Source organism: Hyperolius riggenbachi, chromosome 9, assembly GCF_040937935.1.
Source record: "Hyperolius riggenbachi isolate aHypRig1 chromosome 9, aHypRig1.pri, whole genome shotgun sequence".
NCBI classification, from domain to species: Eukaryota; Metazoa; Chordata; class Amphibia; order Anura; family Hyperoliidae; genus Hyperolius; species Hyperolius riggenbachi.
The window spans coordinates 226705101-226725887 of record NC_090654.1 but is presented as its reverse complement, the minus strand read 5'-3'; the positions used below and the strand labels follow the sequence as shown (position 1 = coordinate 226725887).

At 42.8% G+C, this 20787-nt stretch overlaps 1 protein-coding gene across 1 annotated transcript in view; it reads left to right on the top strand.

The window, feature by feature from the left end:
- The window catches only part of SYNJ2BP (synaptojanin 2 binding protein), a 48218-nt gene that overhangs the window by 12574 nt on the left and 14857 nt on the right, over window positions 1–20787 (top strand). Inside the window, exons 2-3 of the mRNA XM_068254080.1 lie at window positions 9035–9171; window positions 14744–14839. Coding sequence (XP_068110181.1) covers window positions 9035–9171; window positions 14744–14839 — 233 coding nt within the window. The remainder of the gene's footprint in view (window positions 1–9034; window positions 9172–14743; window positions 14840–20787) is intronic.

Sequence of the window (20787 nt, the reverse complement as noted above, 5' to 3'; positions counted from 1 at the left end):
TTACTCTCTCTCTGCACTGCCAAACTGATCTCAGTGCAGCTATGAGTGATTTAAAAAAAGGATATGATTAATGATTAGGGTTAAATCTATCTGATATTGCTACCGGTGCGTCGGGTTTTGATTACTTTAGTCTTGTCATATTTTTTGATTTACAATAAAAATAAGTAATCAAAATGTAAGTATGGCTAGATTTGAAAGTACATTGTGTGTTCTGTGTTTTGAAACCGCCTTAGTTTACAGCCAAGGATAACTTGGAGAACAATCTGGCAGTGCTTCCTGTATTCTTCTTAGTAGGGAACCCTCATTTCTCTCCCCAGGCTCTTTTAGCTGGGTGCTCCACCCGGCTAGTTTTGATGACCACCCGGCTGTCATCGGCTCACCTCCTCCTATGCTGGAAGCAGAGTTGTGCAGAGAAGCACTGCCCTGCATTCTCTCATATTGGCCCACCCGGCTTCTTTTTCATTACACCCGGCTACTATTTCATGCCACCCGGCTGGAAAAAATTTCTGGGGAGAACACTGAACCCTATTTCCAATGCAGAGTAACCAGTAAGAATCTGGTTGCTAGGAGAAGTATTGACAATTTTTTTACAACACCCCCCCTCCCCTCCCCCAATACATGTGGCTAAATGCAGGAAGCAGGCTATACTGGAGATTAAGTGTAGGATACATTGTGTGGAATGTATGGAATTTGGGGACTTTTTACAAGAAAAATAATCTTCCATTCCCCCAATATTAGTCAGACGGTCAAATTATTTGAACTTGTGAGTGTAGTAATCCGTCACAGATTATGCCCTCATCCAAGTATTATAATGCCTGCCGCAAATCCCTTTTCTCTCCACACTCCTCTTCCCAGTGTTTCCAAGCATTACCTTTGTGATGTGAACACAGCGTCTGTGTAATATGTTATGTCAGGTCTTGAAGTAAACCTGAGATGAAGAGCATCACAGGATTTATAATTACCTGGGGATTCTTCTAGCCCCATGGAGTCTGTTGGCTCCCTCGCTCCCCTCTTGCTCCCCTAGGTGTTGCCGCAGTCAGGCCTGTTCAGTCAGCAACTTGGCAGAGTCGTGGGCCACTGTGCATTCACGATATTGCCTGCAAACCTGTGGGACATGACTCTGCTGGATTGAGGGCCTCACGTCGCCACAATGGAGGGGACCAGACTGGCTAATGGAGAGCAGGCGTACTACTGGGAGGGGGCCGGAGGAAGAGCCAGGTAAGTAAAAATCCTTTGATGCTATTCATCTCAGGTTTACTTTAAGGACAACTGAAGTGAGGAGAATATGGAGGCTGCCATATTGATTTCCTTTTAAGCAATACCAGTTTCCTGGCAGCCCTGCTGGTCTATTTGGCTGTGGTAGTGTCTGAAGAACACCAGAAACAAGCATGCAGCTAATCTTGTCAGGTCTTACAATAGTGCCAGAAATTCCTGATCTGCTGCATGCTTGTTCAGGGTCTATAGCTAAAAGTATTAGAGGCAGAGGATCAGCAGAAGAGCCAGGTACCTGGTATTGCTTAAAAGGAAATAAATATGGCAGCCTCCATATACCTCTCACTTCAGTTGTCCTTTAAGCCTCGTGCACATGCCAGATGGTTCTCGGCCTTCCAGGGGTGTTGCTGCTGAGAATGCAGTATGTGGTGGTCCCTGATTGGCGTCATATTCAGGCTTTACCATATTCACTAGGTGAGCTGAAGCAATGCTTTTTAACAGTAAAGCGAAGAATTCCAAAATACTAGGGCTGTGGAGTTGGAGCAAATTTGGGTACCTAGAGCTGGAGGTTTCATTAACTGTGGAGTCAGGAGACGGATGATTTTTGTACCAAATCCACAGGAGTCGGAGCCATTTGCGATAATCTGGAGTCGGACTCTGATTTTTGTACCGATTCCACATCCCTACAAAATACCTTCTGCTTTATGAAAGCAAATTAGTATTCAGCGCAGGTTCCACCTGCCCCCCAACACACGCGCGCACACACACACCCCCCAAACCCCACCCTCCACAACAACCCCACATTTTTGTATGCATGGGGTTTTTTTGGTTCCTTTTGGCCTCCTACACAGATCATAGTGGTTCTGGCTCTCTATGATTTAACGCTATAAAACCTATGATCGCGCATTGCCTTTGAGGAATAAATAGGTTTTCAGATATACTGATATAATCAAAAATTCACCACTGTGCTCAAACATATACTGTACTTAAGCCAAAGTTTGCAAAGCATGTTATTTGTGTCTGCAGAGCACAATTTCATTTCAGTCTTATTTTTGTTGGCAACTTACAGGTGGAATTTATGGGTACGATTAGCCGGGAACACCCATCCTTGCTAGGCAGTGTCCCATTCTCCTCTGTGCACATCCTGTGTCAGTAGTACAGCACCAGAGTATGCTTTTATTTATTTATTTTTAAACTATTTGGGATCTGACCTAAAATCAAAGTCTCTAATGTGGAGTGTAAGTAGTGGCCGGAATCTGGGTGAATTAATTACCATTTGATCTTTTCAGAACTATATTTTTATTAGGAGTCTTTGTGCAGACAGATAAGTGTTTTGTTTCTTTTCTCTCTTAATGATAGCCAGGGCTGCTCTCTACTGCTGTTTGACTAACCTATTTGCATAGGTGAAAGCACTTAATTGACTTGTGCATTGATAAAATACACATGCACAACTATGATCATGCTCATACAGGGGGCGTGGCCGCAAGAATATACCTGCCATTCTCTTGTCTGATCTATTCGGAAGGATCGTGCACGGTACTTGTGCGCACCAAGGTGGATCAGGAGGCCTCTGGACCAGACCATCCAAAGGCTTTCTTCTCCATGGGTAAGTTTTTTTTTTTTTTTTTTTTTTTTTTTTTTTTTTTTGAAAGTCACAGGTTTCCTTGAAGTGAGAGGGATATGGAGGCTGACATATTTATTTCCTTTTAAACCATTCAAATTGACTGGCTGTCCTGCTGATCCTCTGCCTCTTAATACTTTTAGCAAAGAGATCCCGAACAAGCATGCAGATCCGATGTTTCTGACTTGATTTGCCCCATGCTTGTTCAGGGATGTGATTCAGACACTAACAATGGCAGGACACCAGGTAACTAGCATTGTTTAAAAAAGGTGTCCTTTAACTTTTTAAAGCACTGCTTCAAAGAAGGCACCCTAGTGGGAAACTGACTTAAGTGGAGTACCCACTGGCAGAGTATGGCAAAATGGATCAGGGACCTTAGCAGACGAACAATTATTCCCTGATCCATCTGGCCACATATGCAAGTGTTGTTTACGCTGTTAGAAATAAACGATCGTGTAGACAAATGTTTATACGATCGCGGCAAAACCTGCTCAAGTCGATGATTGGAATGATCCTCAAACATTTAATCGGACTTGTTGGTCGTTTAAAAACGAACTATTGTTATGTGTTTCTTTAAAGAGAGCCCGAGGTGGGCTCAAAAAAACAAAACAAAAGTAGGCTACCTCATCCGCACGGCTGAGCGGATCAGGTAGCCGCAAAAACCTACCTGATCCACTCAACCTTGTTGTTTCACACATTTTGGTTATGTACAATTTGGTTATGTACTCTACTTCCACATGTGTTAATTCATAGTTTGGATGCCTTCAGTGTGAATCTACAATGTTCATAGTCCTGAAAATAAAGAAAACTTTGTGTGAGAAGGTGTGTCCAAACTTTTGGTCAGTACTGCACATATTAAAAAAGTTCAGTCTAAAAGGTAACTATGTGTATTTTTTCTTAAATGAAATATTTTTTTAATATGCAAATGTTTTGTTTCTGTAACTATGGGATAATGTGTGTGTGTGTGTGTGTGTGTGTGTGTGTGTGTGTGTGTGTGTGTGTGTGTGTTTGGGGGGCGGGGGCTTTAAGGAGTAAGGAGTTAATTTTAATAGTATGTTTGTGTTTTTAGTTTAAAAAGAAAAAGTATGTAGGTATAATTTTACTATTTGGCGACAAGATGTCCCCAAACTGATTCTTCCCATGTGTACTATTTGTTCGCTAACAGGAAATAATGTGTGTATGACTCACAGTAACCGCATGCATCTCATTGATGACGGTGATCATTGACGCTGGGACATTGATTAATGAATAGGAATGTGTTCCTATTTATTGATCTCCCTACTAACGGGTGGCGGCGAGAATGCATGCGGGAACGTGGGCGGTGGCGAGCTGGAGCGTGCAGCGGCGGGAGACGAATATCTACATCCCTGGGACTTCAGATGAAGTCTCCCATGGCGTAGATGTACTGCACAGTGTGCAGTAACTTGTTAACTCACTAAACTGTCCATAATAATCAGGATAATTATTGCAGAAAGTACCGATATGCATTTCACAAGCTTAGTGCAATGCTAATTTATGTAAATTTAAATCACGTGCATTAAAATTAGAAGGCAGAACTACTGATTTAAAAGAAAGTAAAGTTTTGGCTGGCGCTTCTTTGTAGTAATTGTCGTAGCATCAGAGTAGCGTTATATCTGTGCTTACTGTTGGCTATTTTGTCATTTTGGGGTTTTGTTCTGTTTCTTATAACTTGAAAGTGACCAGAGTTGTTGATGATGCATGAGGATTCATATTTAATCTACCTGCTGGCCACATGAAATGTGATCTGTGGGATGCAGGAGGGATGCACTTAGTGAACAATGTAATAAAGCCACTCATCTTGGGTTGCATTGATTCCACCCAGAGACAGATCTGCTGACAAGAGGGCTAATGGCATCTGCAGTGCTCCAGAAACTCACATCACTGACTGCGCATATGCTGGATGTACTTCATATTAAGCTAATGGCTTACAGTAACCGCTCCTCTGAATGGGGGGCCGCGGTATTCAGATGGGGATGTGCATAGAACAGAGGTGGAGATTATTATTTATTGTATTTGGAAAGCGCCAACATATTACGCAGAGCTGGACAATAAATAGCGATACATAAATTGCATCAAGGGGTGACAGACAGAGAGGTAGCAAACTGTTATACATACAATCGGTATAAAATGTGTTTTACAGAGACCCAGCAAAACAAGTACAAGTTAGTCCATGAGAAGGGTGTCATTGCTGGGGTAGTACATTTAAGAAGGACACACTAAGGGAGGGGGGAGGCCCTGCCAAGGCTTACAATCTAAAGGGTGGGGGGCACATAAGGTAGGACTGTGGAAAAGGTGATTGACTGAGAGAGTTATAGTGTGGTAGATGTGGGGTAGGCCATTTTAAAGAAATGGAGATTGTCAGGTCATTTGTTATACTAGGCAATGGGTAATAACGGTATTATTCCAGTATTGGCTTTGATATCTGTTCTGCACTGGGGGAAAAAGAATAGTAACGGCCGCTGGGAGCATCAGTTCCACTTTTGTATTTACTGTACTAGTTCTTTTTATTACATTTTAAAAACTCCATATCCACGCAAAAATACTCTATCTGCTCATCCATTCTGCCAGTCTGGACTCTAAATACTTCTTTCAATCGCTATTCCAGGCACAAGCATTTTGCTAGAGCTGTTGTAACTGTGTATAAGCTGCTGATCAGCTGACATCAAATCTCTTGTGAAATATCTGCTCAAAAGCCCACACACCGCCCACTTCCTATACAACAGGCTGTGCTGTAGGCTACAATTTTCTTAGACCAATTCAGACTGCCTTTCCCCTGATAATCTGAACAGTCGAGATGATGCAATCAAGGCATCAGTGGTAGCCACACCCACAAAGCTTGACATTTGACTTGCTGTACTCTGCTTCTCATTGTGTGATTAAATATTAAGAGTATTTTCAGCTATAGAAGCCTAATTTCTCTAAAAAAAAAAAAATTAAAAAAAAAATTACATCTGAGCAGTTAGGTGATATTTTTTTATATACATTATGATCAAAAATCTGAATTGGCTGGCTAATTCCAGAAATGGCATAAGGGTTTTGGCCAAGATTTGACATCTGTAAATTCCTGAAGTCGATTCCGTACCTGTATGTTCGGGTAGCAAGTTAGTGGTGGGCATAGGATAGGGGGAGCGGTAGTGTTAGGTAGAGTAGATAGGAAGGTTACGTTGATGTTTTAGCTGTATTAGTTTAAACACATGTAAAATCCCAAATGTTTCCCTTAGACATTTCGCACATTGGCTGGCCAGTGTCCGATCTGGTCATGCTTTTGGACTTTGGCCAGTCACCTTGGAATAAATTTGGCCACTTCTAAAGATCACCAGCCAATGCCCATGTTGGCCAACCTCGGGTTTTGGCTGTAACATAGCTATTGCGCAAAATTTTTTACTGGTAGCGCGCCCAGGCTATGCATATGCATAGATAGAATTTAGTTAGTGTTAGGTCCCCTCCCATGGAGGAAAGACTTCTTCGACAGTGGGAGGGACGAGTACCTAACAACAAATTGCAAATTGTTAGCGGAAACTAACATCCTCCAAGTGGTAGACAGGTCATGTGTATGCTCATTGTGTATTTGAATCCCATGAGTGGGGTGTGCACTTTTTTGCAGGTAAGCACTCATCTGTTTTTAAGTAGCGCTGTTCATTTCTTTGCTATGTAACATAGCTATGCCTGGATATGGGCTTTAAAAATGGAGCAATAGTCCAAATATATTTTTAGGGGCAAAAGTTGGGGGGTTGACCTATACACGGGACGGCTTATACATGAGTATATACGGTAATAACTTCTGTACATAAACAATTGGTTGCTTGATATTAGGTTAACAGAAGCTTACCAGTCTCTCAGAAGCTTACCAGTTTTAAAGCATATTTCTTTAGATTTTTTTTTTGGAAGAGGTCTTCCTGGCTGAGTTTGGAATAAAGAAAAATAATAATAAAAAAAGAATAGAAAGAAAGCTTATCAGTTAAAGTGGACCTAAACTCTTGCACAGCACAGATGGAGAACAGAGAAATGAACTTGGTATGTTTTTAGAGAGTTTAGCCTGTTCAATTCCTCCTCATTTGCGTCTAATCACAAGATGTAATTTGATCTCTCCCCTGTGTCAGTTGACTGCCATGGTAAATAAGCTCAGTTGAAAGCACAGGATGTTAACAGTATGTCTGCTCCCATGAAATCAGGAAGTAGAAACACTTCAGATTTATTGTAGGATTTGTATCAGCTGTAACAAAGAAATGTTTTTCTTTATAGGCTATTATGCTATTGCGTACCTTTTTGAGCAGAGAAGAAGTGGCACGTCCATTACTCTGTTTGTGGCATCAGTGTCTGGCAGATTTGATCATAATGATCAAATCTGCCAAAGATTAAAACCGCAACGTGGCCTCCCTATTGTAGTTTTAATCGATTTCTGCCTGAAATAAATTTTTTTTCAGTTACGGTACTTATTCAGTGTCACTGAAAGAGGAAGTATCCTCACCGTAGGAGTTTTCTGAATTAATTTGATATATATCCATTGTAATGGCAGTTCTTAGGACTGCTATATTCTAAGCTTGGAGACTTTTGATTTTTTCACGCAGGTGACATTACTTTGGGACAAAAGAGAATAGGACTACTCGATCGGCAAAAACACCAAGAAAAAAGGCAATTAAGAATGCCTTAGTCAATTAAAAATTGTTTGTGAAAGACTGCTCTTTTTTCACTTTTAAAACCGGTTTCATTTAAAACCAAGCAGTGCAAAGTGGTTAAAGGAAATCCTATTGCATAAATTATTAAATACATATGTACACGTTCTTATAAAAGTAAAAATGCACTGTAAATTACTTTTCTCTTATGTTGCTGTCACTTACAATAGAAATCTGACCAATCTGACAATTTTAAGGCTAGTCAATCTCCTCATGGCGTCGTTCCATTTTTTTTTTTATTGTTTACTAAAGCTTACAAAAGCACTCTAATGAAAGAATCTATACAAAGACACCAGCCTCCTTACTCGTTTACACACTATTTTGACAGTTAGACTGAGCAACTTCCGTTTAATAAAGGCTTTTAAAAATAACCCTGAGAATCCCCCATGAAGAGATTCATCAGAAACATGTCAGATCTGTCTGGTTTTTTTTTCTCTCTTTTTATATAATCTACTGTAAATGGCAGCAACAGGAAAAAAAACATATTTATAGTGCATTTTATTCTAGAACAAATGTATATTTTATACATACGCATAGACATGCATATTCAATCTTTTAATTCTTCATCATAGTGGGCCATGATCTCTATTCTGATCAGAAAGCTTCTGACAGTTTCCTAGAATGGAGAAACATCCAGGGGCGTAGCAATAGGGGTTGCGACCGCTTCGGGCCAAAGGGGCCCCGAAAGGCCCTCCCTAAACTACAGAATTGGCTCTCTATTGGTCCTGTGCTCATAATAATCACTTCTATAGATACTTTAAATAGTGGTAATCATTGACAAACTGTTCCCCATCCCCTTCTTGCACCTCTGACACTGTAGTTGCCATTGGCAGGTTTTGGTGCGCCATAAGAATTATGTATAGAGTGCTTGGGGGGGGGGGGGCATTGTAATACCTGCATCGGGGCCCACAGCTCCTTAGCTACGCCACTAGAAACATCTGAGAGTGTGTGGCAAAGCTGGAGAAATCCTATGAGCCTGGTAGATGTATTGATCGTTTTGGCAGCATAAAATCTACCACCACAAAAATGTGTAGCAGAACAGCATTCAGTTAAACACAGTGGAAAGCTCCTGGCTGCATCCGAAGAGGTGATAACATTATATTTTGTTTACATTTCTTTGGCTGCTACAATTAATATATATATAGAAAAGTAATTTATACTATAATATATATATATATATATATATATATATATATATATATATATATATATATATATATATATATATATATATATATATATATATATATATCCTGTAGTGTGCTGAAAGGAACTGCACTGAGCTGACAAGCAGAGACAACGGAGAAATGTTCAATAGATGGATATTAATATATAAATACAGAAGCTATGAATAAAATGCAATGGCAGCTTTCAGAGCAGATATACTGTACTTTAGGAACTTGTAATTTGTAAACAAACCCAGTATTACTTGTGCACAAATGAAAACATAACTGTATTTTATCCCACTTTCAGACATACGTGACCTATTTTAATTTTTTTTATACAGGACTGGGGTTCAATATTGTGGGAGGCAGAGACCAACAGTACGTGTCTCATGACTGTGGCATCTATGTCAGTAGCATCAAGGAGAATGGAGCAGCTGCCGTGGATGGGAGGCTGCAGGAAGGAGACCGAATCCTAGAGGTAGGACATCCTGACATTTGTACAGCCTCGTAGTGGATTCTAATTACTGCACCACAGTTTTGTCTGTGATTATCTATACCGTCTACTGCTAAAGCAGCATACGCCCATTCACAGCAGAACATTAATCCTTCACACTCCGCTGCACCTGACCTGTATTCTTCCGGATGGCTGGGCTTGTGCCACTGTAGACAACACCTGGCTGTGTGTCAAGGTCAGGCAACAATACACAGCTCTGTATTATACTGCAGTATCTGTGAGTTCATTCATCTTTTCTGGTGCTGTGTACTGCAGGAATAGTTTTCTGGTTCATCACAGCTACTTGGACTTATTTACAAACCCTTCTGCAGAGATCCCCAAGCATGTCTAATGGTGATATCATAAATAATCCTGATCACGTAGACTAAAAATGCTGTGTTATCAAAGATGACCTCTGCAGTTTTCTACTTTCCACATATAGGTTTACAGTAAAGGGGGATGTTTCTATTTTTAAAGGAAACCTAATCCAAAGTAAAAAAAAAAAAAAAGTTTTATTTACCTGAGGCTTATACCATCCCTCTGCAGCCACCCTGTGCCCGTGCCGTCCTGGAACGATCTTCCGGTCCCCCACAGCGGACAAGTTTCTTGTTTCCCTGACTGGTCAGTCGGTGGTCACTGTGCCTGCACTGTCCTGGCCTCTTGCGTCCTCACTCACACTCCCATCGTTGGGTGTGTCCTGCGCAGTATGCGGAAATCTCATACTGCGCAGGATGCTTCCAGCAGCAGGGTCGTGAACGAGGACACTTGCCAGGGTTGCACAGGCGAGTCGGGGGAATACTTAACTTAGCTGCTGCGGGGGACTGGAGGATCGTTCCAGGAGGGTGCGGCTCCAGGGGGCTGGTAGAAGTCCCAGGTGAGTGAAACTTTTTTTTTTACTAGGTTTACTTCAAAGGGAACCTTAACCTAGATTAAAAAAAAAAAAAAAAAAAGTTTCACTTACCTGGGCCTCTCCCAAGCCCCCTGCAGCTGCCCTGTGCCCTCACCGGTCCTCGACTATCCTCCGGTACCCCGCTGCGGGTTAGTTTTGTTTTCACCCTGGCCGCGTGCGCATTCTTGTTCCCGTCATCAAGCACGTCCTGCACAGAAGCAGTATGAGAAAACTTGTACTGAACCTGCGCAGAACGCGCTTGATGACAGGAACTTGGCCTAAGGGCCAAGAAACTAACCTGCGATGGGGCACCGAAGGATAGTTGCGGACTGGCGAGGGCACAGGATGGCTGCAGGGGGCTTGGGAAAGCCCCAGGTAAGTGAAACTTAAAATAAAATAAAAAAAAACTCGGTTAAGGTTCCCTTTAAAAAAGTTTTGTGTCAGTCTCCACCCCCTCCCGGTTTATTGGGAAAGGGCTGGTCTGTTCTGTAGCTCCTCCCTGCGTCTTTTCCCATCCCTGCTACATACTTGAAGGCCCAGCAGTGTTCTCCCCAGGCTCTTTTAGCTGGGTGAGCACCCGTCTGTCAAGAGCTCGCCTTCTCATCCTCCTCCTATGCTGTTAGCAGAGTTGTGCAAGCCCTTCATTCTCCTGTCATGCCACACCCGGCTATTCTTTCATGGCTCCGAAAAAAGTTTCTTTGGTGACCACTGGTCCAGCAAGCACTCCAAGTGTGGCACAATGTATAAAGGATCTAGTGTTTCAGTCACGACAGACCCCAAGAGAAGAATTCTTATTTTTTTGTTTTTTGGGTTGCATTTTAATAATTCCTTTATTTGTATAGCGCTTTTCCCCTATCAGACTCAAAGCGCTTGTGAGGCAGCCACTAAAGCGCACTCCGTTGGCAGTAGCAGTGTTAGGGAGTCTTGCCCAAGAACTCTTAATGAATAGGTGCTGGCTTACTGAACAGGAAGAGCCGAGATTTGAACCCTGGTCTCCTGTGTCAGAGACAGAGCCATAAATCAGTACACTATCCAGCCACACTTATCACACACTTACTTATCTTGCATTTTATTTATGATAATGGTTGAATTTTTCTCTGTCCTTACATGTCTCTTGTCAGAATCAGAATCGCTTTTATTTCGCTTGTGTGTTGCTTAATAATTTACCTTGAGAAAGGGGAACACAGGGCTTTTTTGTAAGTTGTGAGTAAAATAGTGTTTCCCTTGTATTGATTGCTGAACTCATTGAGCGCACTAATCTCAGGTTGACACTACAGATAGTGCAAGGTCCATCCACCTGCTTTCACTTTCCTTTGCCTTCTAATATATAGGTTAGTTTACACCTTTTCCCCATGCAATCACTCGCCTAGCCGGTTATTAGTGCAGAGAGTGGGAGGGAAGTTTGACAACAGTGGCTCTCACACAGTTGCGGTGATTTTCATGGCTTCCTTCTGCATACGCTGTACGAAAAATGTAGCAGGTTGGGACTTTGCGTTGCATTTACTACAGCGTACTGAATGGATCTGTTAAAAATCACAAGTGGAAGCAGACCCTATTTTTTCCATTAGATCTGTTTACATGTCCGCCGCTGCACTGCTGAAAACGTACTAAGCAGGTACTTTCTTGTGCAAGTGAGAACCAAGCCTTGGGGTAAGAAATGTTGCATACTTTTTTTTTTCTATATGCAAATTTTTGCAAGCCTAGCATAATTGACAATCATTACATGTTAAACAGTTGCGTGGTGCGAAAATTTGCAGGAAGCTGGGTTTTTTGTTTTGTTTTGCTTTGCTTTGTTTTTTAAGATCGGAACAGACAACAAAAAGAGCATTCAATGGAAACTATTCCATTGAAATTGCATTGGTTTCAATACTAATGCGAACTCACACTCAGTGGAAATGGGCCTTTAGGGCCAATCCTTTTGACAAACCCTCAGCAGCGATGGCACACCATATCCCAACCAGAAATTGGCTTCATCAGCACCTTCCCCTTGTTGGGTAAATAGTTGCATCATGGTTTGCCATATCTTTTATTTAGTAATCTTATTAGAATTTGAAAATATTAGAAATACAATAAAACAATACAAAGTAATGACAGATTACTTTTCACGCGAACATCCTACCTATCACACCCCATACATACCACATACATCCTCCATATACTTCTTCCCCCTCCCCCCCCCCCCAAGAATTCTGTCACTTTTAGGTCCTCTCCTCCTCCTTACAGAGAAAAAGAGGTATACAGAAGTCAGACAATACTCTGCTCCCAAATCTGTTTCACAACAGACCAACAAGTAGCATCAGACCTTTCAGTCGCCTCATCTTTTCTTACCCAAACTCTATTATTTAGAAATACTATAATATCCTTTTTCCATTCTCCAAGGGAGAGTGGTTCCAGATGTTACCCTTTTTTTTTTTTTTTTTTTTTTTTTTTATAATAAGCTTCCTAGCTAAGCTTACCCCCAAATCTTCCAATAATTTTTGCTTAGGGCCACCTTCTGCTTCTTTTGTATCCTGAATCCCGAAGATTGCCCAGCTTACATCTGCCACTCCAGGGATTAAAAACTCGGAGCAAAATTCCTCCACCCCTTTCCAGAAGCCCTCCACCACAGGGCAACTCCACATCATATGCAAGAAGGTACCTGAATCCCGTTTGCACTTCCAGCAGGTTTCATCAACAGCTAAGCCGTATCTGGACATACGAACCATCTGGCTATTAATTTATATTGGGCAAGCTGAATATAGGTATCCGGTATACTCTAGATTTTTTTAAAAAACTCTAGCCCATAATTCTCCATTCATTTTAATTCCTTCAATTTTTTCCCAGCTATCACAGAATCGTGGGAGGACCCTGTGGAGGGTGGCATCCAACACTTTATAAATGTTTGAGAGAGTCCCCGGTGGCCTTTGGTTTAATAGGAACCATCTTTCAAAATGATTTACGCTGTTGCTAATAACACCCTCCTTTCTCTCCAAATTCTTCCAGTAACTCTTTAGTTGTAATGCAACGAAATAATTGATTTTATGGGAATCAAGTAAGGGAGGAATAGCTAGTTCGCTGTTACCTACTAAAGCTGGCCACTAACGGTCCAATTTCTAGCGAAAAATCGTTTGAGCGATCAGAAATTCTGATCGGATTGGTTGTAAATAATCTCCATTGGTGGACACAATCGATTATGAACGAGTGAAAAAAATGTCGCCCGACTGAATTTTCGTCGAACGAAAATTTGGATTTTCTTGGTGGTCGTGATAGATAGGAAGCGATTGGTTAGTTGATGGTGTAGTGAACGATTTTTCGTCCGATCAGAATTTCTGATTGCTCTAACGATTTTTCGCTAGAAATTAGACCGTTAGTGGCCAGCTTTAGTCTTTAAGTCTCATATCCGTAGGAAGATAGTTAGCCTTACACCAAGCCTTGTCTTTAGTTGGTCCAAAATCTGGATTATTTATGATTGATATCAGTGCGGAGATTCCGTTAAGGAGCCACCATCTCTCAATTACCTTAGCTGAATTTGACACTGTTGCTTAAATAAGGGGATGGGAAGGAACCAACACAGCAGCGCGTATCTGAGGTGGGATCCAGGAAAGGAGGAGGTCACGGCGGAGGCAGCTCCCCTCCATTCTTACCCATAATCTATTATCCTCATTTATTCTCCAGTCCAGCACACAAGCTAGATGAATACTAGTATAATATCTATAGATGTCTGGAACTGCCATACCCCTGAGATCTTTACCCCTTGAAGTAATGGCGGCGGCTATCATTAGGGCCAATTCACACTAGGGCGATTTGTGGGCGTTTATCGCCGAATAGCCGTCGATCACTAGCTCCTTGAAAAGCAATAGTGGGATTAAAAGTATATGGCAGTGATGTCACTGCAGCGATTTGCAGTAAACGGAATCTCATTGCATACAGTGTTTTCACGATTTCAGAGCGATTGCAATTGAAATGTTAAAAAAGTGAATCATGATTGCTAAATTGTCCAGTAAAAATTACGCTAAAAAACAAAAAAAAAAAAAAATCCCCGTCACAAAACATTAGCGATTTTGCTAGTAATTTGCGATCCACAGTGTGAATGGGCCCTAAGTATCAAAGGGACAGGACATATCGTATATACTCGCATATAAGCCGACCCCCCCTTCCCAACTTTTACATTAATAAAAAAAACTGGAAAAAATGATTGACTCGCATATAAGCCCAGGGTAATGCAGTGGCCAGACGTACTGTATTATCTATACCTTTTAGTTCTTACTGTGTAACAACACTGGGCTGATAGCAGGCACTACAGGTGGCCACTAATGATACAATTCACTTTTGATCATTTGTATGATCGATCGGAGAGGATCGTTAGGGGACACTAATGGACAAAAATATCCTAACCAATCCAATCAGGTTGACGGGATCGATACCATCAATCTGATTACCATAGATTGGGTAGGATATTTTCATCCACTGGTGGTCCTGAGCGCTCCACAAATGATCACTATATGAATTGCGTGGCTAGTGGCTTCCTCTACTCAGTAACATTGTCTGTGGTACATTTGCCCAGATTGAAGTTGGAGTCGGCACACTGCCCACCTTTCTTCTAATAAAGATATGTGTGTAGGCCTGCTGGCCATCTGTTTGACGTATTTGAAAATCACTAATATGAAGTGTTTGTTCTGCACTTTCCAGGTGAATGGTGTTAAATTAGAAAATCTTTTGCACAGTAAAGCAGTGGATCTCTTCAGGAACGCCGGAGAACATGTAGCGTTAAAGGTGCAACACCAGGTACAATCACTTTCTTACATCACAGCTGTTTACTTTGTAAATACTTTTTTTTGTATCAGGCCATGCATTTCTGTAGTGTTGTAAGTCGACGAAAGAGAAAGTGATCTGCAGTGGGGGACCAGAGGATCATTCCAGGGCGGCGCGGGACAGGACAGCTGCAGGGGGCTGGCAGAAGCCCCAGGTAAGTGAAACTTTTTATTTGAGATATTTTCTGGTTACTTTTAATAATAGTTATTTACCCCATTTTAAGATGCTAGCATTTAATGATATACAATGTGAGGACTGTATTTTTTCGGACCATAAGACGCATGTTTTCTCCCCAAAAGATTTTGTGTGTGTGTGTGTGGGGGGGGGGGGTGTTTATCAGTGCGTCCTTATGGTCCGAATTATACATTTCTGATGGTAATTGCAATCACCACTTCAGCCCCGCTCCCACCAAGGCTCCTGTATCCCCTGACAACTGCAGAATAAAAGTTTTTCCGTGGTGCCCCCTCCCCCACTAAGGCTCCTGTATCCCCTGACAACTGCAGAATAAAAGTTTTTCCGTGGTGCCCTCTCCCCCGCCAAGGCTCCTGTATCCCCTGGCAGCTGCAGAGAGAGGCCATCCTGGAAAAGTGTTTTACTTTGCAGTTCCTGGGGGATACAGGGAAGCTATTTTTCCAACCTAGAGAGCAGGGGTTAGTGTAGCTTCAATGCGTTGGGGGTTACTGTAGCTGGAAGCAGTAGGAATAAGTGTAGGTGGGGGTTACTGTAGGGGGGCATCAGGGGTTATTTAGCTGAGCAGTGTAGCTAAGAACAGCTTGGGGAAAAAGTTCCACAAGAATCCCCTGCACCATGGAAGCACCAGGTTTGGTGTATATATACAGCTTATTGCGCCCCCCCCCCCCCCCCCCTGCATTTTGTCCTCTAAACCTAGGTGCATCTTATGGTCAGGTGCACTTTATATTCCGAGAAGTATGGTAGTTCCACTGCGTTTTATTGTGATAGTGAACTAGCTGCAAGGTGTGCCGATCTCTGCTTGAAGTACTTTTACCCTATTCCCACTGTGACTTCAATTGTGATTGGCCTTTCTACACGCATCATTCTACTAAAGCCCTGATAACATCAGACACCAAGTATGGGGGAGTTGAGACTGCCTGTCATGTAGCTATGGATAGGACTGTTGGAGGGGACTATGGCCCATATGCAATCAACTTTTTCTCCTAGGTGATATTTTTACAATAAAATGCCTTTTAAACCAGCAAGCAAGAAAATACTCAAAATAATGTTGACAGTACTTTTTCACCTACTTTTTGGTAAGCAGTGTCAGCTCACTCAGGCCCAGTGCACACCAAAAACCTCTAGCAGACCCGCAAACCGCTAGAGGTATTTGAAGATTTCAGAGTGATTCTAGGCATGTTTAGAGAGGTTTTCTAAACATGCCTAGTGTTTTTTGGAGCGTTTTTGTGTAGCAGATTACAAATATTGTTACAGTAAAGCTGATGATCTGATCTAGCGTTTTTCAGAGCGGTTTTCCACTTTCCTATACTTTAACTTTGAGGCAGAAACGCCTCAGAAATCTAAAAAATGCTGCAGCCCCTGAGTTTGCGTTTGTGGAAAAAACAAACCGCTCTGGTGTGCACCATCCCATTCACTTTCATTAGCCAAGCAGTTTTCCCCCTGCAAGAGGTTTTAAAAACGCTCTATAACTGCTCTGGTGTGCACCAGCCCTCACTCAGATATCAGAACAGACTTATTTCTCTGTTCATTGTCTTGAGCAGCCTTTAGCCTGCGATACATTTCCATAATCCATTGTTAGACCAAGCAAAAGGTCAATATCTAAGCCCCTGCTACCCCCAGTGCAGTACAAAGCTATGAGAATGTCTCTGTTGTACTGCTACAGCCCATGGCTTAATATGTATATTTACTCTGTGTACTCTGTTAAAAACATTGTACAGTGTATGCCTAGTTACATTGCAGCACATTTTCTACTTGTTATGCTATTGATAGTGTTCTGTACATGGCTGAAGCCCTCCATGCTGGTACGTTTGATATTGCCTCAAGTGATTTGGGTGATATTACTGATTACAGTGATATTACTGATAGCTAGAATACTGGTATTATCCAGGGCTGTGGAGTCAGAGCAATTTTGGGTGCCTGAAGTCTGAGTCGGGGAAAAATGCACCGACTCCGACTCCTAATGAATTTAAACTGTAATTTAAAATAGAAAATATGATAAAATGTTCTATTTCTCAGATAATGGTCATCATAAATAATTTTATATATACAGTAATAGCTCTGCTTAGTCCACAAAAATGAAATAAACCAATCGAAATGAGTTACTTGTGCAGCTTCAATAAAGCAGTCCTTGTATTTTTAAAGTCAGATATACATATATGATTGTGACTGTACAGTATATATGATGTGTACACAGGAATCTTTTATATATGTTATGGCCAGAACCCGGAGTTTGGCCACTTCTAGTTCTGGCCAGCTACTTCGGGTTCTGGCCGGCCAATGTGCGAAGTGGCCGCTGCGGCCAATGTGAGAAATGGAATTATCCCTGTAACATTAATGTATCTTCTGGCCGCAGCGCAGCGGCCAAATGTATCGCAACTTAGTTAATCCAATGCAATTAAGCCGGTGGCAATGTAACAGATCAAGCCGCCGGCTTTTTCTCTGCCTCTCTCTCTTCCCCCCCCCCCCCCCTCTCGCTCTCCTATGGGCAGCCGGTGGGGACACGCGTGTGTCCCCCGGAGTCGTTCGTCGCGGCAGGGAATCCTGACGTTCTTGCAGAGCGGGTGCTGGCAGAAGCAATGTCTGCAGCCTCCCCGCTCTGCTTTCCTGGCGCGACGAACGACTCTCGGGGACACGCGTGTCCCCGCCGGCTGCCCATAAGAGAAGGAGAGAGGGGAGGGGGGAGGAGAGAGAGGCAGAGCAAAAGCCGGCGGCTTCATCTGTTACATTGCCGCCGGCTTAATTGCATTATATTAACTAAGTTGCGATACATTTGCCAGCTGCGCTGCGGCCAGAAGATACATTAATGTTACAGGGATAATTCCATTTCTCGCATTGGCCGCAGCGCAGCGGCCACTTCGCACATTGGCCGGCCAGAACTAGAAGTGGCCAAACTTCGGGTTCTGGCCGTAACATATATACTAAACAACATCTATGCTGTAAGAATAAAGCCTGATGTGAAGCTGTGTCACTAATAGAGATGGTCAATGAGATGGAAATAATTTTGCGTTGATGCTCATTTATGCAAATTTATGCACTCTCTTTGATCATGAAATAAAATAATTTGGTATGTTAAAATTTGGTTTGGTGACTACGAATTAAATGGTACCTGAGAAGGATGAAAATAAGTTTTATACATATCTGGGGCTTCCTCCAACCCCCTTCAGGCCAATCAGTCCCTCGCTGTTCTCCTCCACCACCTCGATCTTCTGCTATGAGTCCCGGTAATTCAGCCAGTCAGCGCAGTCCGGCCGCGTGCCGCTTCCACAGTCAGGAGCAGAACACCTGCTCAATAGTGCTGTGCAGGTGTAGTACGCTCCCAGCGGCGGAGAGTGTGCATGCGCACTACGCCACACTGGCTCAAGTACCTGGACTCCTAGCAGAAGATCCAGGTGGTGGAGGAGGACAGCGAGGGACTGAGTAGCCTGAAGGGAGCTGGAGGAAGCCCCAAGTATGTATAAAACTTTAATTTCATCTGTCTCTGTCTACTTTGTTACACAGTAGTACTATACTCTACATATGCACTTCCCACAGAGCTGCAGGGAATCCACTGAGAATGTTGTGCACATTGAACACAGAGGTGTTGTCTATCACCCATAAACCTGGTTCAGATTGTGCATAAAAAATGTGTAATAGAGGAAGAATCTCTTCATTCCCCTGCAGAGCACCTGCACACCACTCTTACATGTACCCACAGTTACATTGCCTAAGGCCTGATCCATGTTCAGATTGTGCATGAAGAATGTGTAATAGAGGAAGAATCCCCTCATTCCCCTGCAGAGTACCTGCACATCATTCTTACATGTACCACAGTCACATTGCCTAGGGCCTGATTCTGTGTTACATAGTTACATAGTTACATAGTTATTTTGGTTGAAAAAAGACATACGTCCATCGAGTTCAACCAGTATAAAGTACAACACCAGCCTGCTCCCTCCCATATCCCTGTTGATCCAGAGGAAGGCGAAAAAACCCTTACAAGGCATGGTCCAATTAGCCCCTAAAGGGGAAAATTCCTTCCCGACTCCAGATGGCAATCAGATAAAATCCCTGGATCAACATCATTAGGCATTACCTAGTAATTGTAGCCATGGATGTCTTTCAACGCAAGGAAAGCATCTAAGCCCCCTTTAAACGCAGGTATAGAGTTTGCCATAACGACTTTCTGTGGCAATGCATTCCACATCTTAATCACTCTAACTGTAAAGAACCCTTTCCTAAATAAATGGCTAAAAGGTTTTTCCTCCATGCGCAGATCATGTCCTCTAGTCCTTTGAGAAGGCCTAGGGACAAAAAGCTCATCCGCCAAGCTATCATATTGCCCTCTGATGTATTTATACATGTTAATTAGATCCCCTCTAAGGCGTCTTTTCTCTAGACTAAATAAACCCAGTTTATCTAACCTTTCTTGATAAGTGAGACCTTCCATCCCACGTATCAATTTTGTTGCTCGTCTCTGCACCTGCTCTAAGTACTCTTACGAAGGACTAGTTTTAGTCTATGACTAAAGGGAATAAATATGGCAGTCCACATATCCTTACTTCAGTTGTCTTTTAAAATTCCTAAGCGTTGGCAGTTAAGAGACAAATTTCATGTTACATACCTTCAATCAACAAGATTGTAATATGCAAATTATAGGAGTCGGAGGAATCCTAAACTTCGGAGTCGGTGAATTTTTGTACTGACTCCACAGCCCTGGTATTATCTTGACGCTACCTAGTCCTGAACTTCCCTCTAACACCTAACTTCTAACACTAACTTCCCTCCTCTCCTATGCCTAACACTTGCCTCCCCCTCTGCATGCGTAACACTAACCTCTTCTCTGCCTAATACTAACCTTCCTTCTCTCCATGTCTAACACTGACTTCCCTCCTCTCCATGCCTAACACTAACCTCCCCTTTCTTCAATGCCTAACATTAACCTCTCTTCTCCAATGCCTAACACTAACCTCTCCTCTGCCTAACACTAACCTCTCCTCTGCCTAACACTAACCTCTCCTCCCCTCTCCAATGGCTAACACTAACCTCTCCTCCCCTCTCTCCAATGGCTTACACTAACCTTTCCTCCCCTCTATCCAATGGCTAACACTAACCTCTCCCCCCCTCTCTCCAATGGCTAATACTAACCTCTCCTCCCCTCTCTCCAATGGCTAATGCTAACCTCTCCTCCCCTCTCTCCGATGGCTAACCCTAACCTCTCCTCCCCCCTCTCCAATGGCTAACACTAACCTCTCCTTCCCTCTCTCCAATGGCTAGCACTAACCTCTCCTCCCCTCTCTCCAATGGCTAGCACTAACCTCTCCTCTCCACGCTCCCTCCAATGGCTAACACTAACCTTTCCTCCCCTCTCTCCAATGGCTAACACTAACATCTCCTCCCCTCTCCAATGGCTAACACTAACCTTTCCTCTCCAATAGCTATCACTAACCTTTCCTCTCCATGCCTAACACTAACCTCCCCCTCTCCATGCCTAACACCTAACCTCCCCCATGTGCACGCCTAACACAAACTTCTTCTCTGCCTAACACTATCTCCCCTCTCCAATGCCTAAGGACTCGTTTCCATTTGCAAGGCAGAGCTGCGCAGCTCTGCGTTGCACGTGATGCCCCAGGAGGCAGCACTTGCAATCCCATTAATTATACTGAATGGGATCGGGGGGGGCGCAATCACCCTCAAATCCAGGCAACCATGCGCTGCGATTCAGTGGTGAATCGCAGCGCATGTATGGAAAC